The 25,503-nt window shown below is 44.5% G+C and overlaps 2 protein-coding genes across 5 annotated transcripts in view; one reads left to right on the top strand and one right to left on the bottom strand.

Moving 5' to 3' along the window:
- LOC138952311 (poly [ADP-ribose] polymerase tankyrase-like) overlaps positions 1–18,430 on the bottom strand; it is a 110,104-nt gene extending 91,674 nt beyond the window's left edge. For all 3 annotated transcript variants that reach the window (XM_070323948.1, XM_070323950.1, XM_070323949.1), the window contains exons 1-5: positions 18,297–18,430; positions 16,361–16,513; positions 6,688–6,898; positions 4,600–4,908; positions 2,578–2,670 (exon numbers count right to left, since the gene is read on the bottom strand). In XM_070323948.1, the coding sequence (XP_070180049.1) occupies positions 2,578–2,670; positions 4,600–4,908; positions 6,688–6,898; positions 16,361–16,468 (721 nt within the window). In that variant the 5' untranslated portion in view covers positions 16,469–16,513; positions 18,297–18,430. The remainder of the gene's footprint in view (positions 1–2,577; positions 2,671–4,599; positions 4,909–6,687; positions 6,899–16,360; positions 16,514–18,296) is intronic.
- A 583-nt stretch (positions 18,431–19,013) lies between these two features.
- LOC138952306 (DNA repair protein RAD51 homolog 2-like) overlaps positions 19,014–25,503 on the top strand; it is a 77,519-nt gene continuing 71,029 nt past the window's right edge. Inside the window, exons 1-5 of one of the 2 annotated variants that reach the window (XM_070323943.1) lie at positions 19,014–19,244; positions 20,024–20,146; positions 20,773–20,883; positions 24,620–24,756; positions 25,303–25,422. In XM_070323943.1, coding sequence (XP_070180044.1) covers positions 19,161–19,244; positions 20,024–20,146; positions 20,773–20,883; positions 24,620–24,756; positions 25,303–25,422 — 575 coding nt within the window. In that variant the 5' untranslated portion in view covers positions 19,014–19,160. The remainder of the gene's footprint in view (positions 19,245–20,023; positions 20,147–20,772; positions 20,884–24,619; positions 24,757–25,302; positions 25,423–25,503) is intronic. The other variant, XM_070323944.1, reaches the window with a different exon arrangement.

Below are 25,503 nucleotides of genomic sequence, written 5' to 3'. Positions count from 1 at the left end.
CCGATGCAGCCAAAAGCGCGAAGCGCTGTCGTAATTTCAATGTCAAATGGTTGAAAGAATTTCCCTGGCTTCAGTACGATGAAGAAAAACAGACAATGCATTGCCGCACGTGAATACTGAGAGTGGGCCCCAGATTTTTGTTTTCCGCCCCAGCAATTTCCATCTCTGGGGCCACTGTGGCCCCAGGCCAAATAAGTTAGTGTCGACCCCTGCTTGCCCCATGCATAGATGTTACACCAAGTCCGTATTTCACCAAGCAGTGGCCGTTGTCGCACCACGTGCACACGGCCTGACCGGGAATGGATATCTTGGCAATACTGTCGCCAATGAGCTGGCGCCTTTCTTTCTTGTTGATAGTGACTGTTAGCCATGAGGAAAAGAGCAAAACACAACCCCACCCTACTGTTAGCCATGAGGAAAAAAGCAAAACACCACACCCCACTGTTAGCCATGAGGAAAAGAGCAAAACACAACCCCACCCTACCGTTAACCATGAGGAAAAGAGCAAAACACAACCCCACCCTACTGTTAGCCATGAGGAAAAGAGCAAAACACAACCCCACCCTACTGTTAGCCATGAGGAAAAGGGCAAAACACAACCCCAGCCTACTGTTAGCCATGAGGAAAAGAGCAAAACACAACCCCACCCTACTGTTAGCCATGAGGAAAAGAGCAAAACACAACCCCAGCCTACTGTTAGCCACGAGGAAAAGAGCAAAACACAACCCCACCCTACTGTTAACCATGAGCAAAAAAGAGCAAAACACAACCCCACCCTACTGTTAACCATGAGGAAAAGAGCAAAACACAACCCCACCCTACTGTTAGCCATGATGAAAAGAGCAAAACACAACCCCACCCTACTGTTAGCCATGAGGAAAAGAGCAAAACACAACCCCATCCTACCGTTAACCATGATGAAAAGAGCAAAACACAACCCCACCCTACTGTTAACCATGAGGAAAAGAGCAAAACACAACCCCATCCTACCGTTAACCATGATGAAAAGAGCAAAACACAACCCCACCCTACTGTTAGCCATGAGGAAAAGAGCAAAACATAACCCCAGCCTACCGTTAACCATGATGAAAAGAGCAAAACACAACCCCACCCTACTGTTAGCCATGAGGAAAAGAGCAAAACACAACCCCATCCTACCGTTAACCATGATGAAAAGAGCAAAACACAACCCCACCCTACTGTTAACCATGAGGAAAAGAGCAAAACACAACCCCATCCTACCGTTAACCATGATGAAAAGAGCAAAACACAACCCCACCCTACTGTTAGCCATGAGGAAAAGAGCAAAACATAACCCCAGCCTACTGTTAGCCATGAGGAAAAGAGCAAAACATAACCCCACCCTACTGTTAACCATGATGAAAAGAGCAAAACACAACCCCACCCTACTGTTAGCCATGAGGAAAAGAGCAAAACACAACCCCACCCTACTGTTAGCCATGAGGAAAAGAGCAAAACACAACCCCAGCCTACTGTTAGCCACGAGGAAAAGAGCAAAACACAACCCCAGCCTACTGTTAACCATGAGGAAAAGAGCAAAACACAACCCCAGCCTACTGTTAGCCATGATGAAAAGAGCAAAACACAACCCCACCCTACTGTTAACCATGAGGAAAAGAGCAAAACACAACCCCACCCTACTGTTAGCCATGAGGAAAAGAGCAAAACACAACCCCACCCTACTGTTAACCATGAGGAAAAGAGCAAAACACAACCCCACCCTACTGTTAGCCATGATGAAAAGAGCAAAACACAACCCCACCCTACTGTTAACCATGAGGAAAAGAGCAAAACACAACCCCACCCTACTGTTAGCCATGATGAAAAGAGCAAAACACAACCCCACCCTACTGTTAGCCATGAGGAAAAGAGCAAAACACAACCCCAGCCTACTGTTAACCATGAGGAAAAGAGCAAAACACAACCCCATCCTACCGTTAACCATGATGAAAAGAGCAAAACACAACCCCACCCTACTGTTAGCCATGAGGAAAAGAGCAAAACATAACCCCAGCCTACTGTTAACCATGAGGAAAAGAGCAAAACACAACCCCACCCTACTGTTAGCCATGATGAAAAGAGCAAAACACAACCCCACCCTACTGTTAACCATGAGGAAAAGAGCAAAACACAACCCCACCCTACTGTTAACCATGAGGAAAAGAGCAAAACATAACCCCACCCTACTGTTAACCATGAGGAAAAGAGCAAAACACAACCCCACCCTACTGTTAACCATGAGGAAAAGAGCAAAACACAACCCCACCCTACTGTTAGCCATGAGGAAAAGAGCAAAACACAACCCCACCCTACTGTTAGCCATGAGGAAAAGAGCAAAACACAACCCCACCCTACTGTTAACCATGAGGAAAAGAGCAAAACACAACCCCACCCTACTGTTAACCACGAGGAAAAGAGCAAAACTCAACCCCACCCTACTGTTAGCCATGAGGAAAAGAGCAAAACAGAACCCCACCCTACTGTTAGCCATGAGGAAAAGAGCAAAACTCAACCCCACCCTACTGTTAGCCATGAGGAAAAGAGCAAAACACTTACGTGTCTTCTTCTTGCTGCCCCCAGCTTTGGGCGTTCCTCGTTGTTTCTTGGCTGGCGGTTCTTCGTCACTGCTCTCCTCCGCCTCCTCCTCCTCTGAAACAGTCAAAATAAAACATGTAGACCCCCGAATGGGGACAATTTGCAAGCAGCCATGCATTTCAATTTCAAGAAGACCCATCGACTTTCTTGGGTATGACTGGACACAACATGAAACTATGCAGGTGGAAATATTGTTTGCACCACATGAAAAACAATGTGAATTTATTTAATTTTTTTATTTATTTTTTTACATGAACCCAGATTAAGCTGTGAGTAAAGCTCCGTGGCTTAAACTCTAGAAAATAAAGTCAGCTGAAAACTCTTGAAAAGAAAGTCAGCTGAATCCATTTTACGGGCTTGAAATCATGACTGTTAATTCAAGAGTACTTTTATCCCCAGCATGAACATTTAAACCAAATATCCTGATTACATTCAACGCTAAACAGTGTAAAAATGGCACAGCAATCATCTATACAAAGAGAGTGTCTGTCTGTCTGTCTGTGTGTGTGTGTGTGTCTGTCTGTCTGTGGTCGCCATACCTCTGAGAAGGCAAGAGGCAGGAACAAGATAGTGTGCACGTACACTCCCTAGGTGCCGCATATGTGCACCTGGGTTTTAGTTTCTTGATTCATTGTTTCCTTTCTCAGATTATGGACCTCCCATTTATTGAATACAGCCTATATGGTGCAAGACCAGTTCAGTGCCTACTGTTCACCTGTAGCAAGCACATCATGCCAGTGATATTAGAGACTCGCTATTGCTCCTATGAGGGGAAGAAATGAAGAATGAAAAATTAACTGGACAGTTCCGGAAATTTCTAGAAGGTAAGGGAGATAACTCTTTTTTGTCTGTGGTCGCCATACCTCTGAGATGGCAAGAGGCAGGAACAAGATAGTGTGCACGTACACTCCCAAGGTGCCGCAGATGTGCACCTGGGTTTTAGTTTCTTGATTCATTGTTTCCTTTCTCAGATTATGGACCTCCCATTTATTGAATACAGCCTATATGGTGCAAGACCAGTTCAGTGCCTACTGTTCACCTGTAGCAAGCACATCATGCCAGTGATATTAGAGACTCGCTATTGCTCCTATGAGGGGAAGAAATGAAGAATGAACAAGAAGAGCAAACGCTCGATCGAGTCACTTTCGCAGTTCTGAATATTATATGAGGCATCAGATGGACAGGAAGAAATTGCTATTCACAACACAATGAGTCACGTTCACATAAAATTTGAGCCCGGTCACTTTTATAGTTTCCGAGAAAAGCCCAACGTTAAGTTGTGTGTTGCCGAACAGAAAAGGCTAGTTATCTCCCTTGTTTTTCTGATAACGTTCGTAAAAGGCTACAGATGTAAATACTTTGATGTAAAGAATAATCCTACAAAGTTTCAATCACATCCGATGAACTTTGTCAAAGATATAAAATGTCTCATTTTTCCTTTGACGCTGACCTGTGACCTTGAAAAAGGTCAAAGGTCAACGAAACCATCGTTAAAGTGTAGAGGTCATTGGAGGTCACGACTAAACAAAATATGAGCCCGATCGCTTTGATAGTTTCCGAGAAAAGATATAAAATGTCTAATTTTTCCTTTGACGCTGACCTGTGACCTTGAAAAAGGTCAAAGGTCAACGAAACCATCGTTAAAGTGTAGAGGTCATTGGAGGTCACGACTAAACAAAATATGAGCCCGATCGCTTTGATAGTTTCCGCGAAAAGTCCAACGTTAAGGTGGTGTCTACGGACGGCCGGCCGGACAGACTAACACTGACCGATTACATAGAGTCACTTTTTCTCAAGTGACTCAAAAATTAACTGGACAGTTACGGAAATTTCTAGAAGGTAAGGGAGATAACTCTTTTTTTGTATCCAAACAAAGGAGGTAAAGCTAATCATAATGGGATAGCGAGCGTCTTAAATTGCTACAGGGCTCCGCTTACTCCCGGGCGAAGCCGGGCTTAACTGCTAGTTTAAAATAGAGCTAACCGTTCTCGGACACGTCATTTTTCTTTGCCGCCTCTTCCATCTCTTCTTCGATCTCCTCGCCACGCACAAACTTCATCGTTTTGTTCAGCTGGGTGTCGATCCTGGCCTTCTCATCGGCAGGCAGGTCAAAGACATCTCGCGACACACGATCCATGCGCACGTTGGTCAAGATGCTGTCCATCTCCGCTTTGTCCACATAGTCCAATTTGTAGGTGTTGGGGGGCTTGGTAAGTGACAGCCAGTTCAGCTTGAACTGCCTGCCTTTACCTGTGCACACGTTCTGGGTCACGCGGCACAGAAAGAACGATTCTGTAAACACAATGACACAGCTTAGCTTTATTATCATTCAAAACAGTTTGAGTAAAAGTAGGTTATCTTCATTTTCTTCAGATAATAAAAGAAAAAGAAGTTTGTTTTCGAGGACAAATCACACAAAAATAGTGGTGGAGGGTTGTTGACTTTTTCTTCATCTTTTTTAAAGTTTTTCATTTATTAACACAGGCTTTTTATCACTATCAGGCAATTCAGAAAACATCAAGGGGAGACGAGTCAAGTGAGCCAAAAACAGCTCTGAATATGTCTGCTCAAGAAATCGATTTTAAAGGAAAGAAATCTGATTCACAAGTACAGCAAGCAAATTCTACCAGGCAGAGATACTGAAGTTTAATGGGCAACATTCTCAAGTCATATGTATAAGTTACAGCTCCGTCCATCCATGGTATCGCCTGATATTTTGTCGAGACTGGGTCAATGATATGATGACGTCACTCGAGGCTCTGCCGAGAGTGACGTCATTATACTCTTTCACTCCGTCAAGACAAAATATCACGCGATACCATGGATGGACGGAGCTGTAACGTATATATGGCATGACCAAAGTAAAGAGAATTTGTCATGGGATGTGGCAACAAATCATTGGAAATTCACCATGGGCAATCAACCCAAGCCTAGAAGTTGTAGAACTATATTTTGTTTCAGTCTTGGCAAGGCCAGTTTTGTCCAGTTCCGGAAAAGACATAATGAATTCATTCACCCTGCCGAGACGAAAAAAACAATTCCATGGATGAAAACGTATAAGCTTATTATCCCGTGACGCCTCAAAGCTAAATTTTGTTTTGAAATGTCATTACAACGTACAGATAACTTATAACGACATAATCGCCTTCACAAGACAGGAAAAACGCACACTTTGTTTTTCGTCTGCTACACATCTAGTCTTGTTGGTTGACGGAGAGAATAAAGCTTCAATCGTACCTTCATCAACAGGAATAAATGCTCAATCCGCTGTCAGTTCGCAACTGAACCTTGTTTTTTTCTTTAACTTTTTGGTTAACATTGAAACGGCAATCCAAAAGAGTGTTTCAGCTGTTTCAAGACAGAGGCTTAGCTCCTTCTTTTGAGTTGCTTTTCAGTCTAAAATGACACCGGAAGCGAACAAATTGTCGCGTATACTGTCGTCACAAAAAGACGTCATGACAAAGTTACACGCAAAGCGAAAGAGACTTTGACATCATTTACTTTTGTTTGGAATTTTCCGTCTGTTCCTAGCTTGTCAGTGAAGACCTGACGTGAGTAAGCTTACCCTTTGCAGCTGTGAAATAATCAGTCTTGTGTCTCGGTCGTGTAGGTACAGAGTTTGCTTCTGCAATCATTGTGTTCGTGTTGATGACGGCTTCATAAGATTTCCATTTTCTTGTTTCTGCGGCTGCGCAAGTTATTTTGCCTAGGTCATGGCTGAACTTTAGGCCTACGGAGAAATATCGCTGGATATTTTCTCCCTAGATTAACAGAGACAAAGAAGGGAAGTCATGCTGTATACAATGGAACACCCCTTTTATGACCTCCAAAAATCTTGAGAAAATCAGGTCTTAAAAAAGGAGGGAGTCTCATATTGGGGGTTGGGGTTGTATGAATAGAAAATTCGAAACAAATAAGTTCATAAAAGGGAGGAAGTCTTAAATTGGGGGGCTCCACTGTATATATGCATCATACAGTGATTTCATAATTTCTCTTGCTGACAACTTTGCCAGTTCACTAATAAATTGGTTGTATACATTTCTGCCAACCAAGAACGCTTCACACACTTACCATCATCCCCTCTGAGGGCAAGGAACGTCCCCTTCTTGTAGAGGACTTGCGTTTCTTCCTTCGATGGTCCTGGCTTAGGGGTCTTCAAAGCGGCTTTCTCCAGTTCCGCCGGTGACTGGAACAGCTTGACTGGATTGCGCTGACGCTTTAGAGGAGTGCGCTGCTGTGAGGTCGCCTCAACCTTCTCCACCTTCTGAGGTGTTCGCTTGCGCTGCAAGTGTAAGGGAGAAAAGTCGGATTTAATATGACATGAAATAGAAGATTGACCACTATTATAGCTCAAATAAAGACCAAACTCCTGTAACACACACAAAAAAAAGACTCGTCAGAAAAAAATTCTGATTAGGCAAGAAAAACAACAATTCTGTTTCCGATTCCCCGAACAACCCTATTTTCTCCTCCCGACCATAGAACTTTTTTTTTAATCTACAAAGAAAGAAAGAAAAACAAGAAGGGCAAAGCCCATACGACTCACATGCTTGACCTTGACATGACCTTGACCTTCAGAGTCAAGGTCAAATAACTAAACCTAGCAATGACATCATACACTAAGAACTGCTTTACACATTTTTCCTACCAAAATACATGTGACCTTGAGTCAAGGTCATCCAAGGTCATGCAACACAAAGCTGTTAATTCAAGACATAGGAAGTACAATGGTGCTTATTGGCTCTTTCTACCATGAGATATGGTCACTTTTAGTGGTTCACTACCTTATTTTGGTCACATTTCATAAGGGTCAAAGTGACCTTGACCTTGATCATATGTGACCAAATGTGTCTCATGATGAAAGCATAACATGTGCCCCACATAATTTTTAAGTTTGAAACAGTTATCTTCCATAGTTCAGGGTCAAGGTCACTTCAAAATATGTATACAATCAAACTTTGAAGAGCTCCTGTGACCTTGACCTTGAAGCAAGGTAAACCAAACTGGTATCAAAAGATGGGGCTTACTTTGCCCTATATATCATATATAGGTGAGGTATTGAATCTCAAAAACTTCAGAGAAAATGAGAAAAATGTGAAAAATAGCTGTTTTTTAGACAACATTTATGGCCCCTGCGACCTTGACCTTGAAGCAAGGTCAAGATGCTATGTATGTTTTTTGGGGCCTTGTCATCATACACCATCTTGCCAAATTTGGTACTGATAGACTGAATAGTGTCCAAGAAATATCCAACGTTAAAGTTTTCCGGACGGCCGGCCGGACGGACGGGGGGGACGGACGGACGGACGGACGACTTGGGTGAGTACATAGACTCACTTTTGCTTCGCATGTGAGTCAAAAAGAAAAAAAACTGTACATGGAAAGTTACTCTTATTCTACAATCCCGGGGTCACAGCTTCCATAACATCCGTCCAATAAAAATCCCATGCACCAGTGTAAATAAAAAACAAACTTCAATAAAAAACAAGAGGCGAAGCCTTCAAGGCTCACGTAAGAAATCGACAAACAGTAACACAAACTCAATCACTCCGTCACACATACACACACACACACACACACAGTAAGCATAGGTGACACTGTGCAAGAAAGCGAGACACTAGATCTAGATCTGTCTGTCTGCATGTAGCCTACTTAATATACAGACACGACTGCCAACTAGTCTCGGCCAGCTCAAAATAACAATGACCGAGACATTCCTTCGCGTGACGTCTAACCCTCTTACGCCATAATGTGACGTCTTCAAATGACGAAATGTTAAAGTTTCTACCACAGACATACACACGCACGCACGCACATACGCACGCACAGACAGACAAAGTTACGATCGCATAGGCTACACTTCGTGCGCCAATAAATAAAAGTAAACGACCTAATTGACTTTTTATTTTTGCCTTTTCAATTTCACCGGGGAGGGGGAGGGGGGGGGGGGGGGGGGGAGGGAGGAGTGAAGATGGAATAAGAGAGTGAACTCTACTGTGGTTTTAATAGTCCAATGAAAGAGGTAATAGCCTTTGACCCTATTATTATTAAAATTAAAAACAAGAGGCGAAGCCATCAAGGCTCACGTAAGAAATCGACAAACAGTAACACAAACTCAATCACTCCGTCACACACACACACACACACACACACACACACACACACACACACACACAGAAAGAGCATAGGTGAAACTGTGCAAAAAAGCGAGACATTAGATCTAGATCTGTCTGTCTGCATGTAGCCTACTTACAGGGACACGACTGCCAACTAGTCTCGGCCCGCTCAAAATAATAATGACCAAGACTTTCAGTACTTCCTTCGCGTGACGTCTAACCCTCTTACGTCATAATGTGACGTCAATGTAATGTGACGTCTTCAAATGTTAGAGTTTCTACCACAGACATACACACGCACGCACGCACAGACAGACAAAGTTACGATCGCATAGGCTACACTTACGTGAGCCAACAATACCATCAGATGACCTTTCACCAAACAGCCATCCATTTTCATTTTCATTTTTCATTTTCATTACTTTATTCTCCCATCGCTGGGAAATTCGGGTCGCTTCCTCCCAGTGGAAAGCTAGCAGCAACGGAGTCGCGCTACCCAGGTGTCTGCGTGTTTAGGTGTATTCAGCCACCTGCACTTATGGCAGAATGACCAAGGTCTTTTACGTGCCATTGTGATGACACGGGGGTGGGACATGGCTCCTGTCTCTGGGTCTGCACATAAAGTTGACCCGTGTCCGTCCCGGCCCGAATTCGAACCTGCGACCTTTCGATCACAAGTCCAGTGCTCTACCAACTGAGCTACCGGGCCCCCTGTTCAATGAAGCATGAAAATGACCCTTCAACATTGAGTTGATGAATTCCAGAAATATGCAGATGGGAGCTCATTTACTTTGACAATGACTTGTCACCATTAATTATTCCCAATGAGCTACACCTTGAAAATGACCCTTCAACATTGAGTAGATGAATTCTTGAAATATGCAGATCGGACATAATGACAAGAACTTGTCACCATAAATTATTCCCAATGAGCTACACCTTGAAAAGTAACCTTGAGTAGATGAATTCTAGAAATATGCAGATCGGAGGTCATTTTCTAGAAGGCCAAAACCGGAAAGAAGTACGACATATTTTCCGTACATGCGCACATCGACTTGGCTGGTCTCTGTTAACCAGTGCGGTTTTTTGGCTCACGTAAGTGTAGCCTATGCGATCGTAACTTTGTCTGTCTGTGCGTGCGTGCGTGCGTCTGTGCGTGTGTATGTCTATGGTAGAAACTCTAACATTTGAAGACGTCACATTACATTGACGTCACATTATGACGTAAGAGGGTTAGACGTCACGCGAAGGAAGTACTGAAAGTCTCGGTCATTATTATTTTGAGCGCGCCGAGACTGGTTGGCAGTCGTGTCCTTGTAAGTAGGCTACATGCAGACAGACAGATCTAGATCTAGTGTCTCGCTTTCTTGCACAGTTTCACCTATGCTCTTTCTGTGTGTGTGTGTGTGTGTGTGTGTGTGTGTGTGTGTGTGTGTGTGTGTGTGTGTGTGTGTGTGTGTGTGTGTGTGTGTGTGTGTGTGTGTGTCTGTCGGAGTGATTGAGTTTGTGTTACTGTTTGTCGATTTCTTACGTGAGCCTTGATGGCTTCGCCTCTTGTTTCTCTGGTTTTGTCCCAAAATAAGAGGCTGCTTTCACAAATTATTCTGGGAGGGTTGGCAGCTATGTAAACCCCTTAACCACTTGACTGCCTTATGACGGGTATACCCGTCATGCGCTTGTGCAGCCGCAGCGCCTTAGGACGGGTAAACCCGTCTTCTCCGTTCCGCGATTTTCCAGAAATGCTACGTCACTGCTGACACACAAATAGCAGCCAATGGCTTGGTAGGATACCTCATTCTCATGAATAAACATAAATCCAAAATTTTATAAATAAATTTTCATTTAATTAATATACTTACCCAACTCACAAATAGCAATTAACTCTAGTTCAGTGCTGGTTATGCTGTACGCGCCCCTTGGTAACAAGGGCGACCACTCTAAAAAAGAAAGTGATCAATCCCATAATGCCAGACTATTACCAGTCTGACTTCCGCATGCGTGCGCATATGCCGCCATCTTATCATTCAAAACGAAGCCCAACTCACTCTTTTTTAGACCCCAGTACCAACCACAGCGGGGAGGTGGGAGGGAATAAACGTTGTGAGTTGGGTAAGTATATCAATTAAATGAAAATTTATTTATAAAATTTTGGATTAAATTACATATCTTTACCCAACTCACAAATAGCAGATTGCTACTATAGGTGGCGGGTACTTACCGAAAATCAAGAAAGTAGGACTTGTCCTGCGGCTACCATAGCAGGTAGCGCGGAACTGCCGTCCTGTCTCAAGGAGGAGATGTCTCTGAGGTAATAGTTTACGAAAACATCCTCCGATCTCCAATAGGCTGCCTCCAATACTTCGGCCAGACGGCCTGATCGGAGTACTGCCACAGAGGAGGCCCATGCCCTTGCCTCGTGCGTTCTCGCTGAAGTCAAGGGAAGAACAGCCCTAACTTCTCCAGACTGAATTTGTCACCAGGCATAAGCTTGCCTGATCAACGTGGAGACCCACTTGGTTAATGTCACTTTCGCAATGTCTTTACACCTTGCTGTGTTAAGCGAAATAAAAAGCAACTTTTGACCTTCTGAGCGAATGTTCCGAGTTCGAGACAGATAACTGCTGAGCGTTCTCACTGGACAGTTAACAATATCAGGGTCTCCAGGAGCAAGAATGTTGCTCAAGGGCGGAATAATAATGATGGGTGAAATTTGGCATGGTTTCTGATTTTTAACTAAAAATTCTGGCCTAAATTTAAGAGATATAGAACCATCTTTTTCGGTTGAGATATCTTTAGCTAATCCGGATAAGGCATGAACCTCGCTTCCTCTACGAGATGTAGTGAGCAAAATTAAGAAAACTGCCTTGCGTGTCAAATTAACCAAGCTGGTTGACTGAATGGGTTCAAACTCGTCTGAAGCCAAAAATCTCAAAACAAGAAACAAATCCCAGGCAGGGAGCGGTGACTTCGCGCGAGCGGCCTTAAGGGAGGCACCCTTAATAACGCTAGAAATAACTCCATCAAGAGTGATCTTGTGACCCAGTTGCTTAAGCGTTGAGGAAATAGCGGACCTTCTAACACGAAGGGCAGACGAAGATCCGCCTTGTTCTGCTAGCCAGGCTAAATGATTGGCTACCTGCATCGATCTTGGTGCCAAGGGCTTAACCCTGTTAAGATCACACCATTTAACCCATGAAGACCAGTGAGAAGAGTAGACCGAGCTGGTCGACTCCCTATGTGCATGTTTAACAAAATTTAAAGTGGCAGAAGATGCCCCTGCCTTAAGCAAAGAGCTTCTGACGGAATCCATCCTTGTAGGTTTAGAACCTGAGGATTCTCTTGCGGGATGCCTGACCGGGGCTGCAAGAGTTCTCCCTTTCTTACTGCGATGGGGATAGGCGGTTGAACCGCCAGTCGCAGTAAGTCCAGGAACCAGCGCTGGTTTGAACAAAATGGGGCACCCAGAACCAGCGCTGGTCTCTCCAAATCGAATCTCCTCAAAACCTTCAAGATTGTCCAAACCCAGTGAAGGAACCGCAGAAACAGAATCCAATCTAAGTGGATCTCCTTGTCTCCCCTGCCCCGAGAGTCCGCCAGGACGTTCGATGTGCCCTTCTGGCAAACCACTGACAGCGGTATGCGCCAAGAAACGCACCGATTTAGAAAGCGGTAAGAAGTGTCTACAAGACTGAGAGATATCAAAGCTAGTACTCTGGCCAGATTCTCTCCGTGAAGCGAGAGGAGCGAGATGTTTGGAGCTAGGCAAGGCAACATTATCCTGGTAAGAGGAGCCTATCCCCCTGACCAGAGAAGTCGGAACCCCGACCGCGCTATCCCGGTAACCCACTTGCTGACCACCAGTTGCAGCCAGGAAGTGAGTGCCCTGGACGGGCCGCCCGCTACAACCAGTGCGGGGGCTACCGGGATGGGAGGTTCGGGGGAGCTCTATTGGGGGTGAGGGTTGTGCCCCGACCCCCTGGAACCGCCGAACGATTGTCCCCTCTTAGGGTACGGCGCTCCACGGCCCCTACCCTTAGAGGCGAAAGACTGCGTATTTGTCTTACCACCCCCAGACGAAGAAGTCTGAGGATAGCTCGACGACTGAGCCTGAGACTGAGGAGTAGGCTTGCTCTGAGACAACTGACCCTGGAAAGCAATGTTTGCGATGGCCAAGTCTCTCGCGTTCTGAGTCTCCTTTTGCAACACGTCTAAAGAAGACTGGCCCAACAGCGAGCCCTCCGAGAAAGGTGACACCTTTAAGTTCTCGATCGTGGATTTGTTGCTAATCCTCGAACCTGTCAAGAACGCTGCCCTCCTGGAATGCACAGCATGTGCATAGAGGTTAGCGGAGATCGTCATTTGTTCCCTCGTCACCTTCGCCAAAGTGACCAAAAGGGAAGAAACATCAAGTGCCGAAGCATCGAACCGAAATTCAAAGGGGTCCAACGATGTCGCGATTGACCTCGAAAGAGCCCGCTGTAACGACTCTGACACGGAGGTCAGCTCAAGCTGAGCTCTGCCTGCTTCCTCCAAAGCCATAAGAGAAGCGTCCGTATACGGGACAACCCTGTTGCTCGCGTAGCCGTCCTCCCGCAACGATGTCAATTCCGGAGTAATCGGAAGCACTGTTGTGGGCAACGCAAACGGCTCAACCAAATTGATAGGTCGTGGGGTAATCCTGAGTTTCTGAATCCCATAAACAGAACGCTCCCCCGCCTTCGCCAACCAAGGAATCACATCCTCAGGTGCGTCTCCACGTTGTGTCAACAACGGAAGAACCTGAGTTTGCTTTCCCTTGAACACATTTGCCATAACATAGGCAACAGATGACGACTCCCGGAACCGGAACTGATCCTTCTGAATCTTGGAAGACCGGAAGTCGTCAAAAGCGGAAGCGGGTGGAGGAAGTCTCTCTTTGCTCCGAACCACCCCTTCCGGGAAGTACTTGAATGCCGTCTCAGCTGCCGACGCCACCGCGCTCGACAACTTCAACGGCACGCTAAGCTGGGTGTCCTCCACCACCGTGGAAGCACCCTCATCAAACTCTACTTCCTGCTCGCCATCGTAGTCAGGTAGATGAGCCATAGAGAGACGCGACTGGTCAGCCCTAGCCTCATCAACTTCCTGCCCCCCGGGCGGAAGAGGAAATGATTGAAAACCCGAATCAGTATGAATGGGTGACAACAAATCCTTACGAACGACAGGGCTCCTAACCCTTACTGACCGCGCATTTCGCGCACTGACAGCGGGAGTTTCGGAACTTTCGCCACAATCTAGGGCTACTTCCTCCTGTGTTCGCAAACCACCAGTGCCAGACATACCTTTAACAAGCCCAGGCTCATGCAGCATGGACACGAGACGACCAGACCACCGTCATGCTGCGAAGAGTGCACATCCGCTTGGACAACGGAAGTTGAACCCAAAGCGGAAACAGTTGCGGAAGCGGAGGTGGAACCGGAAGTGGAAGCCGAAGGCAAAGACCGGATCTTCCCCAAAGATGTAATATCGAAGACGCCAGTCGGAAGAGAACGGAGTTCAGCTTTTGTTGCCGTCAAGTCCGCAGCCAAAGTCGAAACCTGTGCGCTAATCGTCAGAAGTAACGACGCAATGTCGGAGGGCGAAACACCTGAATCACCAGATGCCCCCGACACACAAACATCTTTTATCAAAACATTTTTCAATTCCCGGTTCTGAAAGTGAAACGGCGGTTTGTCCAGCGCTCTTATTCTTTCTAGACGAGGAGGATTTCCTAGTAGGAGACGCTGCAGCAGTAGTCTGTCTCAAACTAGGTTTATTCTTGGCGTTCTCCGCCATGGCAAAACGAACTCACGAAAATTTTCTTACTAGAAAAAATCATACAAGTTCGCAAACACGCGACAAAACGTCGCCAAAGTTTTCATAAAACAAGAAAGATCTCACCAAATAACAGCAAAGGTGAAGATAAAGCTCAGCAGCAGACCAAGGGGCGAAGCCAAAGTCCGTAGACAAAGAAACAAGGCTGAAAACAGCCGGAGCGTACTTGATAAGCGACCAGTCTTGTTGAACGCTGAGTGTAGAATGATAAGATGGCGGCATATGCGCACGCATGCGGAAGTCAGACTGGTAATAGTCTGGCATTATGGGATTGATCACTTTCTTTTTTAGAGTGGTCGCCCTTGTTACCAAGGGGCGCGTACAGCGTAACCAGCACTGAACTAGAGTTAATTGCTATTTGTGAGTTGGGTAAAGATATGTAATTTAATGGTGACGCGGTTTTGTGTCTGAAGGCTATTTTCGGCCTTGGCGACAGGGTAGGGGAGAGAAATCTCGACTCGTCAAAATGGCTAACGGTGACAGTCGACCGGGCCCTAGTAGGGAAAAACAAAGCCGGACTGACGCTACAGGCGGTGCAAATGATTATGGATACTGACAGGGGAAGGGGGAGATCTTTCGGACAATTCGTTGGAAACAGGTAGATGATCGTGATTATAATCCTTTCTTGGAGCAAGCAAAACAGCCACCTGTGTTTGATCCACAGGCACCGGAAGATGCGCCGGACTGATTTTTCAAAAGTTCATATTTAAACATCATTATAAGCCAAACTAATTATTATTTCTATGATTAGACACTAAAAACAGATTCTTGCTTCAATTTCCTTTAAAAATAACATAGGTTTTACTTACCTACTGCCAGTTTGGAACTAGAATTTTTTGTGAATTATTACACCCCGAACTCCAATATTCCCTGGCAGTCAGGAATGCACATAAGCAAGTTTTGATTGGCAGCGAAAGCGTTAACAGAGTTATTCCTAACCATTGTCTATTTTACAAACCTTTCGGGACATGCATCATCCATGACCAGACCTGTTTACCCACACTTTGATTTTGGTGTACTTTTCACCAAGATTCAGCGTATTGTCAAAATATTGAGAGTATTTTGCAACTCACAAGAAACGTTCGTGAGCTATTGCTTCAAGGGCAGCAATAACATTGTCCGTTTTAAGAAGTGTTTAGGCGTTATACGTTACTGCTTTTCGCTTTGACATTTTCGTCAACGTGCTGGACTCGACGACAACAATGGCGGCAGATAAAATCTCGTCATATCACGTTGACCAATCGTCAAAGCTGGATTTTATCCACTGAGCTATCGCGAGAATAGGTTTGGCAACCTACTTTTGATTTTTTCTTCTTCTTCCATTTAGTGATCATGCGTCACGATCGAACTTGATTTTATTACGACCGTCATATTTTTTTTCTCTTCAAACGTATTGGTCGTATCCTTGGCAACTTTGCGTACAAAATACGGCGAAATCGTATGGGTAAACAGGTCTGCATGACAACAGACCAACTCCAGTAATACCTGTCAGGTTTGTATGGGTTGTGAAAGAGTGAACACTCTTGCTTTTAATGAAGCAAATTTTCTACACATGCTCCTTGTCCATATGTTTCAAACACATCCCGGGCTAGTGACTGGCCTATAAATATAATGTAACATCGGAAAGTTTGACTCACTAAAAGCAAAAATATTCACTCCTTCACAACCCAACAGTTATTTTTGGAATTCGTCTATTGTTATGGATCATGAATGTCCCGAAAGGTCTGCCTGACAGAGTTATTTCCGAACATAATTTATTCCTATTGTTGACTTACCTTTCCTCCAGAGCCCCCGCCACTGCCGCCCGATTCAGCCGCAGCCTTGTCAGTTCCCCCCGGTGTTGCCGACATCTCCTCCTTCACCGTCTCTCCCTCCTTCTCCATTCTCCTCTGTCTCCCTCAACCCGCTCTAGCACTCAGTACCAGGCTCTACACAAGAAAACAAATTTCATCAAGTTACTGATTTCGGTCAGTTTATAATGTTCTGTTTGTAATGACTAATGTCCAGATCATAATGTTTTGTTTATCTGATCGAACCTCCATATTAAACAAAAAATTCCACACCAAGACAGAAAAGGATGGTTGGACAGAGAGACACTGAACACGGCCTCACAACATTCTTTCTTTATTTGGTGTTTAACGTCGTTTTCAACCACCAAGGTTATATCGCGACGGGGAAAGGGGGGAGATGGGATAGAGCCACTTGTGAATTGTTTCTTGTTCACAAAAGCACTAATCAAAAATTTGCTCCAGGGGCTTGCAACGTAGTACAATATATTACCTTACTGGGAGAATGCAAGTTTCCAGTACAAAGGACTTAACATTTCTTACATACTGCTTGACTAAAATCTTCACAAAAATTGACTATATTCTATACAAGAAACACTTAACAAGGGTAAAAGGAGAAACAGAATCCGTTAGTCGCCTCTTACGACATGCTGGGGAGCATCGGGTAAATTCTTCCCCCTAACCCGCAGGGGGTGGCCTCACAACAAAAACTCCATGGAATAATTCAAAAGGCATAAAGTCACATAAAGCACTCAGAATTATTAGCACAAATGCTTCTAAGGTACAAACCATTATTTCTTCATGGGATCACCACTATAAGCTGACTGTTTCTGATTCTAAACATGCTCATTATATATTGTTTCTATGAATTTTTGAATGAAACGCTGTTTAAACCAAATGATTCAAATGCACTGGTATAAAGTCAGGTATTACCGACGCGCAAAAGTCAACTCCCCTGAACTTTGAGATGGATGCTGCAATCAACAAACCAACATTCAGACCTGGGAATGAGTAAAAGTGGTTTGGGCGTACTGACGGGAAAATGTTGCGTTTTAAGCATTTTTAAGGGCACACGGAGGCTCTTTTCTTACACAATTAGAAAAGGACTTCGTCATATTTACGACGAAAGGCGTATCATTCCCAGGCCTGAACATTGAATGAGTGTTATGTATGGTAATGAGGTCATGAAAAGCAAATCAAATTTAAACTTCATTTCAATAGGGATTTTCAGGGGCTTGTGGAGGTTTTCGGAAAAAATAAGTACCCTGTTGACCGTACATGTATTCAAAATGCACAAGTGACTTGAGACTGAACAGTTCTTAGTTCATTTCACCACTCAAATCTTGAGTGTTTCTTGCATACACAGTTCAGCACCATGGATTGTGTAGGTCAGGGGTGTGGAGATAAAAAAATGCAGTGACTTCCCTTTGTCAAAGCCTTGTGCAATGGCTCCTCGATTATAAGTTATAACTCTGCAGTAAATTACAAGTCACGGAAATGCAACAAAAACGAAACGGTCGCTGCCTTAACAGTGGCGGACCAATACATTAATGGAAGAACACGACATAAATACATGCAAAGGAACGATAGCAGCACTGTCTTGTTTTGCAACTGCAATCCATTTACGCCTACGATTGCAATCCCGATGTTCACCTCGTACAGCATCCCTTATTTTGGGCACATGACCGCACATATAACTATGCAACAGCGAATTGTTTGAACAGTGTTGCTACTGGAAAGAAAGGACAGCAGATCTGCTAATGGCAGTTGCTGTCTTCGCAGACGACAGACAAGAACATCGACGAAATGCGCGTCACCAAACGGCGAAATACGCGCCAAATGGCTGCAAAATGCATTGAGCAGATACGACAAAACTACAATAAGCACAGTAATATCGCACAAATAGAGACACCAGTGCACATACAAGGTCTTTGTTTTGAGCAGCTGAAAGCTCCTTGAAAAATCTGTCGACGACAATCCACGAAGAAATGATTGGTCGATAAATGCGTTTCCTCAAACGCCGGCTAGTAGAACACATGGGACGCCATTTTGCCAGCTGTTCCGGAAGATCTGCCGGCTGAAGAAAAATATGGAATATTTTGTAAATGTCTGAAGTAGTTCAGCTCAGAGTAACAAACTGAATGCATTTTTTATGGCATATCTGACACAAGAGTTCTTTTCGCATATTCAGCTTCTCTCAATATTGCGATTTTATTGCGCAAAATCATGAAGGCATACTCATATTTAGGCAACATGACCAATAGACAGAACAGCGCAAACAAGATCACATGACCTTTTACAAGTTCAGAGAAAATCAGCAACCCAGTTTTAAATCCTTGTTTTAATCCCCAAATTAGGGTATAAACAATTTCATTGAAAATTTAAAGAAATTGCGTGATTCACCATTCAACAGAGAGCGAAAACCACATTTGCATGGTTTTTAATAACCAAAATGGTGCAAATAGTCAGCCTATCAGAATTGTTGTTGTTACTCAAGCGTTTTGAACATTGGGTAAAGAGCGGTCCCGTGACGGTAATCCAAACAGCGTTCTGACAGCAAAACTATTTTTTGTGAATCGGTTCTTAATCTTTGTCAAATGAAGCCTTCTTATTTTTTTGAATAAGGAATAGTGTCCATTTTGTTTTTAGTGGTTTAATGGAGCAAGGGAGCGAATTCCGCATATTTAAGGCGACATTAGATTCAATGGAAGTTACTTCCCTTTGGCCGCAGTCTTCCCCGAAGCAGACGAAAGGTGCAACGCGCGTAATCAAAATTTCAGGATGAAGGATGGCTGCGAAGCGCCTTCAGCGACTTGACATCTCTGATGAATTAAAGGAGAGACTGGCTCGTCAAGGCCTTACCACTTGCGCTGTAAGTCAGTGTGTGTATGTTTAAGTGTGAAAAGCCAGCAATCTGGATGCTAGCGACGTAACCTACAGATACAGAGTGTGTGTTGTGTGTGTGTGTGTGTGAGTGTGTGTGTGTGTGTCTCAATATGTGTGTGTGTGTGTGTGCGTGCGTGTGTGTGTGTGTCACGTGTGTGTGTGTGTGCAGTGTGTGTGTGTGTGTGTTTGTGCGTGTGTCAGTGTGTGTGTGTCTCAATATGTGTGTGTGTGTGTGTGTGTGCGTGTGTGCTATGCAACAGGGACCAATTAAAGTGGACTGGGTGGCCGAGTGGTAACGCACTTGCGCTCGGAAGCGAGAGGTTGCGTGTTCAGGCCTGGGTCAGGCCGCAATTTTCTCCCCCCTTTCCTAACCTAGGTGGTGGGTTCAAGTGCTAGTCTTTCGGATGAGACGAAAAACCGAGGTCCCTTCGTGTACACTACATTGGGGTGTGCACGTTAAAGATCCCACGATTGACAAAAGGGTCTTTCCTGGCAAAATTGTATAGGCATAGATAAAAATGTCCATCAAATACCCGTGGGACTTGGAATAAAGTAAAAAAAAAAAAAATTCCATCTCACACGGCATTAAGTCTCAATGCGCCACTAATAGTCAGAATGTTGACCCTGGGCGTTAAATGGAAGAAGAAGAAGAAGCATGTCAACAAATTTGCAAAATTTTAAAAGAGAAGCCCAGTGCAAATCACACCAAATATATGCAAATAGTTGTTTGTGAAGTCTAAGAACAGAAAGCACAATTATTGCAAGGTGTTGCAGGATGTCTTGGCCAAGTCACCATTGGAACTAATGAAGCTGAGTGGACGATCGGGTCTGACTGTCCATGACTTGGTTCACAGATGTTGTTTGTCCCAGGCCGTCAAACCTGTCACAGTGAGTTTGATGATGATGATGATGTCAAACCTATCACGCTGAGTCTGAGGATGATGAAGATGATGATGTCATATGACTCTATGACCAGCTCCAAGATGCTGTGTATCTTAGGCGTCTCACCTGCCACGGTGATGATGATGATGGGTAGTCCGGTGGGTCGTGATTTTTATAATGGTTTTAATGTGTCAAGTGCATGTGGTGGTCTCACAGTCGTATATATCCCTTCTCACAGTATGTTTGATAAGGCCCCCCCCCCTTTCCCTGCCCCCCTCTCCCTGCCCCCCTCCCCCCTCCCCATCCCCCCATAAAATAAAATGTTTCTGATGACAAGGAAAAATAGATAGGGTTGTGGATAAGTTACTTTTTGTATTTGTTTTTTGATTGAAGTTTTTATTTTATTAACACAGAAGCATGTGGGTTTTTATTGGCCAGAAATCATGAGAGTGGTGTCCCCTGCATGGTTGTCGGAGAAGAGTTAATTTCCTTGTAGGAAGTCTGCAAAACCGAGTTTTGTCTTAGTGTCAGACGGGGAATCAGAAACATTGAATTTGTTTTGTCCTCACCTTATAATATTTAGCGGTCTTTGTGGCGTGTGAGTTACACCTTGTTGGTTGTCAAACCTACAGGCTCTCCACCTCCTCAAGTCCAGAGAGAGAGGTGGCACCTTCTTCGCGACATCGCTGCCTGATTTGGACAAAGTTTTACATGGAGGGATTCCTACTGCTACTATGACTGAGGTATGATCCTAATGTAACCCAGTGCACGAAGCGCAACAATCGCCTTTGGAGGCAATGCCAGTCAAACAGGGTTGAGAGTTTTAGAGCTAAGTTATTAGCCCTATAAAAGCTGCCATGGGTATGCAAAAGTTACCGGCACGGTTGGCCTAGTGGTAAGGCGTCCGCCCCGTGATCGGGAGGTCGTGGGTTCGAACCCCGGCCGGGTCATACCTAAGACTTTAAAATTGGCAATCTAGTGGCTGCTCCGCCTGGCGTCCGGCATTATGGGGTTAGTGCTAGGACTGGTTGGTCCGGTGTCAGAATAATGTGACTGGGTGAGACATGAAGCCTGTGCTGCGACTCCTGTCTTGTGTGTGGCGCACGTTATATGTCAAAGCAGCACCGCCCTGATATGGCCCTTCGTGGTCGGCTGGGCGTTGAGCAAACAAACAAACAAACAAACAAACAAACAAACAAACAAATGCAAAAGTTCCCAAGAGCATACAAGGAGACAGCAGCCAGACCCCATCACAAACAGAGCTGTACAATTGACAGGCGTCTAGCCGGCGACGTAGAAGAAACGTGGAGCTACTATAATAGCTCGCGCTCTTCGCCTGCACACAACGCTGCAGAGTCTGCTGTGAAGGGAGACTACTATGTCACGCTGTCACAACAGTAAACCTCCCCTTGGTATTGTCTGCCATTTGGACAGTCACCAGGTTTCAGTTCTGAAATTAATAAAAAAATTAAAATCTATGTTGCAGCTAGGCTGTACTTTTTGGTACAGTGGTACCTGAAATGTGAGGCACCTCTCAAGGGATGACACCTTCTCTCGTCCCTATGGCTATTACCTTGACCAAATTATACGGGTCATGACAGGGCACCTGCATTGTTGGGACAATTTGGGCTGGTCCCAAGGGTGTCCTTTCATCACAGGTACCACTGTATGTGTGCAAGTGAAAAGATGCTCTTCGCCCACGTACAAAATGAAAAGCCCTGACAGATCTGTGCTGATATGATATATGGTTAACTAGGACAGGAATTAAGCTACCGTATTTGACGGACTACAAGCCGCGACTTTTTAAAAAAAAAAATCGCATTGCGGCTTATAAAAAGATGCGGCTAAAACGTTACCTAAACTTGAATAGCATTCACCTAATGGAAGTGGCCGCGGATTTTCATTTCGCTCGATTAGCAATTACCGGTACTTTATTAGCTCTCTACTCAAGACTCGGCGCTTTTCTCTTTCTTTCGCGAATCTTCGTTTGTCAACAAGTCGTCGTGACAAGATAGCGTACAGAGAAACACCGGATGTATCAGGATCTCGCGCGCGCGAGATTTCGGTTTTTTGTGTCTCACGATAGTTGGAGGAGCGAGAGCCGCCATGTTGTGTTTTCGTCTGCTCGAAATGTGCGCAAAAGTCGTAAATCATCCCCAAAAAGCTTATTCCGGGCGGGACTACATGTGTGTGTTGGTTACAAATTGTGTGTGTGTGATATTTTTCTTCAAACTTTTTCACTTTTCTTCTTTGTTTCACTTGTTTATTCTCGGAGCCGATTTCGCCAAATACCGTACTTTCGTTTGCCTGGTTGTTTTGATTGATTGACACGATCTGATTATATTTTTTTCGACGGCGGCTAATATAGTGACGCGGCCTATACGTGGCTCGTCCCAATTTTTTTGTTAAAAGTCGGGGGTGCGGTGCGTCTTGTAATCCGTCAAATACGGTACAGTCAAATACCCCTTTTGAGACCTCCAAACATCGGAGAAAATCAGATCTTAAATTGGAGGGAGTCTTAAAATGGAGGTAAATTTACATAGGTTATGAACAGAAAATCTGGGCGGGGATGTAGCTCAGTCGGTAGCGCGCTGGATTTGTATCCAGTTGGCCGCTGTCAGCGTGAGTTCGTCCCCACGTTCGGCGAGAGATTTATTTCTCAGAGTCAACTTTGTGTGCAGACTCTCCTCGGTATCCGAACACCCCCCGTGTTTACATGCAAGCACAAGACCAAGTGCGCACGAAAAAGATCCTGTAATCCATGTCAGAGTTCGGTGGGTTATAGAAAAACGAAAATACCCAGCATGCTTCCTCCGAAAGCGGCATATGGCTGCCTAAATGGCGGGGTAAAAACGGTCATACACGTAAAAGCCGTGGGAGTTTCAGCCCATGAATGAACAAACAAACAAACAACAGAAAATGTGAGAAAACATGGTCTTAAAGAGAGGGGGTCTTACAAGGGGGTTCCACTGTATCTTCAAGGCAGACTCTTCATTCCCCACATTCACTCATGCCGCTTTTCTTTAGCACTTTTGCTCTTCATTTGAAAATGTCTAAAGATGTTCGCTCTGCGCAGAAAGCGGTTGGGAGATTTTTGGTATATATATGTATGCACGAGAAAGGATGCTCAACCTTCTCCACCTTCTGAGGCGTTGGCTATCCCTGCAAGCGTAAAGCCTGTCATTAATTGTGCAAATCAGCTATCCCTGCAAGCGTAAAGCCTGTCATTAATTGTGCAAATCAGCTATCCCTGCAAGCGTAAAGCCTGTCATTAATTGTGCAAATCAGCTATCCCTGCAAGCGTAAAGCCTGTCATTAATTGTGCAAATCAGCTATCCCTGCAAGCGTAAAGCCTGTCATTAATTGTGCAAATCAGCTATCCCTGCAAGCGTAAAGCCTGTCATTAATTGTGCAAATCAGCTATCCCTGCAAGCGTAAAGCCTGTCATTAATTGTGCAAATCAGCTATCCCTGCAAGCGTAAAGCCTGTCATTAATTGTGCAAATCAGCTATCCCTGCAAGCGTAAAGCCTGTCATTAATTGTGCAAATCAGCTATCCCTGCAAGCGTAAAGCCTGTCATTAATTGTGCAAATCAGCTATCCCTGCAAGCGTAAAGCCTGTCATTAATTGTGCAAATCAGCTATCCCTGCAAGCGTAAAGCCTGTCATTAATTGTGCAAATCAGCTATCCCTGCAAGCGTAAAGCCTGTCATTAATTGTGCAAATCAGCTATCCCTGCAAGCGTAAAGCCTGTCATTAATTGTGCAAATCAGCTATCCCTGCAAGCGTAAAGCCTGTCATTAATTGTGCAAATCAGCTATCCCTGCAAGCGTAAAGCCTGTCATTAATTGTGCAAATCAGCTACGAGAAGTATACTTCGCAAAGCTTGCTGCACATAGCTAGCTGTAGCACTGAATTTTTGGTAAAAAGACTTTGCGCAGTCTTCGCGAAGTCGGCTTTGGGCTCAATTAAGGACAGGCTTAACGGAAAAAGTCTGTGTTAAAACATAATCTCCGATTAACAGAAGACTGGCATTAGGCAAAACAAAAAAAAAGTCTGTTTACGGTATCCCGACCGACCCTATTTTTTTGCGCGACCCTAGACATTTTTTTGGCATTTGGGGGAGAAAAAAAAAGTCTGTTTTTTGGGAAAATAACTGGAAAAAAAAATCCCGACCTACCGACCCTATTTTTCTTGCCTATGTTACCGTAAACGGACTTTTTGTTGTTGTTGGCCTTAGATATGTCTCACTTTTGTTCTGTGTTTTTTTCAGATAGCAGGCCCTGCAGGCTGTGGTAAAACCCAGTTCTCTATGACGCTCAGTGTTCTGTGTTGTTTTCAGATAGCAGGCCCTGCAGGCTGTGGTAAAACCCAGTTCTCTATGACGCTCAGTGTTCTGTGTTTTTTTCAGATAGCAGGCCCTGCAGGCTGTGGTAAAACCCAGTTCTCTATGACGCTCAGTGTTCTGTGTTTTTTTCAGATAGCAGGCCCTGCAGGCTGTGGTAAAACCCAGTTCTCTATGACGCTCAGTGTTCTGGCCACATTACCTGTGGAGGATGGGGGGCTGGGAGGAGGTGTTGTTTACATTGATACTGAAGGTGCTTTCTCTGCTAAAAGGTGAGTTTAGCTGGAGGGTACTGTTTTTGTTACATTAAGAAAAGACAAGCAGAGAGTAAACGTCAGTGAAACAAACAGACACTGACACACACATAGGAGCTGGCTCACAAACACACAGGCAAACGCATGCATGCATACTTGCACATATGCCCGCACGCACAAACATGCACACACACTCGCATACACACACACTCGCTCACATGTACACATGTACACACATTGCACGCATGCTTACACACACATACATGCCCACAGCATCATATTATGACGCTTGTACAGTAGGGAAACATTGCTGAATACTTTCTAGGGCACAGTGATGTGAAACTCAGTAAAAGACATACATGATTTTGACTTTTTACCGGGATATGAAACAACATCAGTCATATTCTTTTCTTCTTCTTGACTTAGTTCCTCTCTCGCTCTTTTGATCATTTCATCTTTTTTTGTTTGTTCGTTCCTGAAGAAAAGTTTGTGTTGCAACTGCTTCATATTCCTGTGGTTGTGTGTCTACAATCTGATGAGTATCTTTTTATTCTTGTTGCACAGGTTACTGGAAATTGCTCAGACCAGACTGCCACAACAGTTCCAGGATGATTCATCGCTCAAAGAGCTGGCAAGCCAGGTTCACATTGTGAGCGTGCAGTCGTGTAAAAATCTAATGAACAGGTGACAAATATATGTAATCTTTTTTCAGTTATGTTTGTATGTTCATGCTTTGTGCATATTTTTCAGTTTATCCTCATTAAA

This window comes from Littorina saxatilis, linkage group LG17 (assembly GCF_037325665.1).
Source record: "Littorina saxatilis isolate snail1 linkage group LG17, US_GU_Lsax_2.0, whole genome shotgun sequence".
NCBI lineage: Eukaryota > Metazoa > Mollusca > Gastropoda > Littorinimorpha > Littorinidae > Littorina > Littorina saxatilis.
Note: the sequence above shows the minus strand (reverse complement) of the source record. Positions and strands in the feature narration are given on the sequence as shown.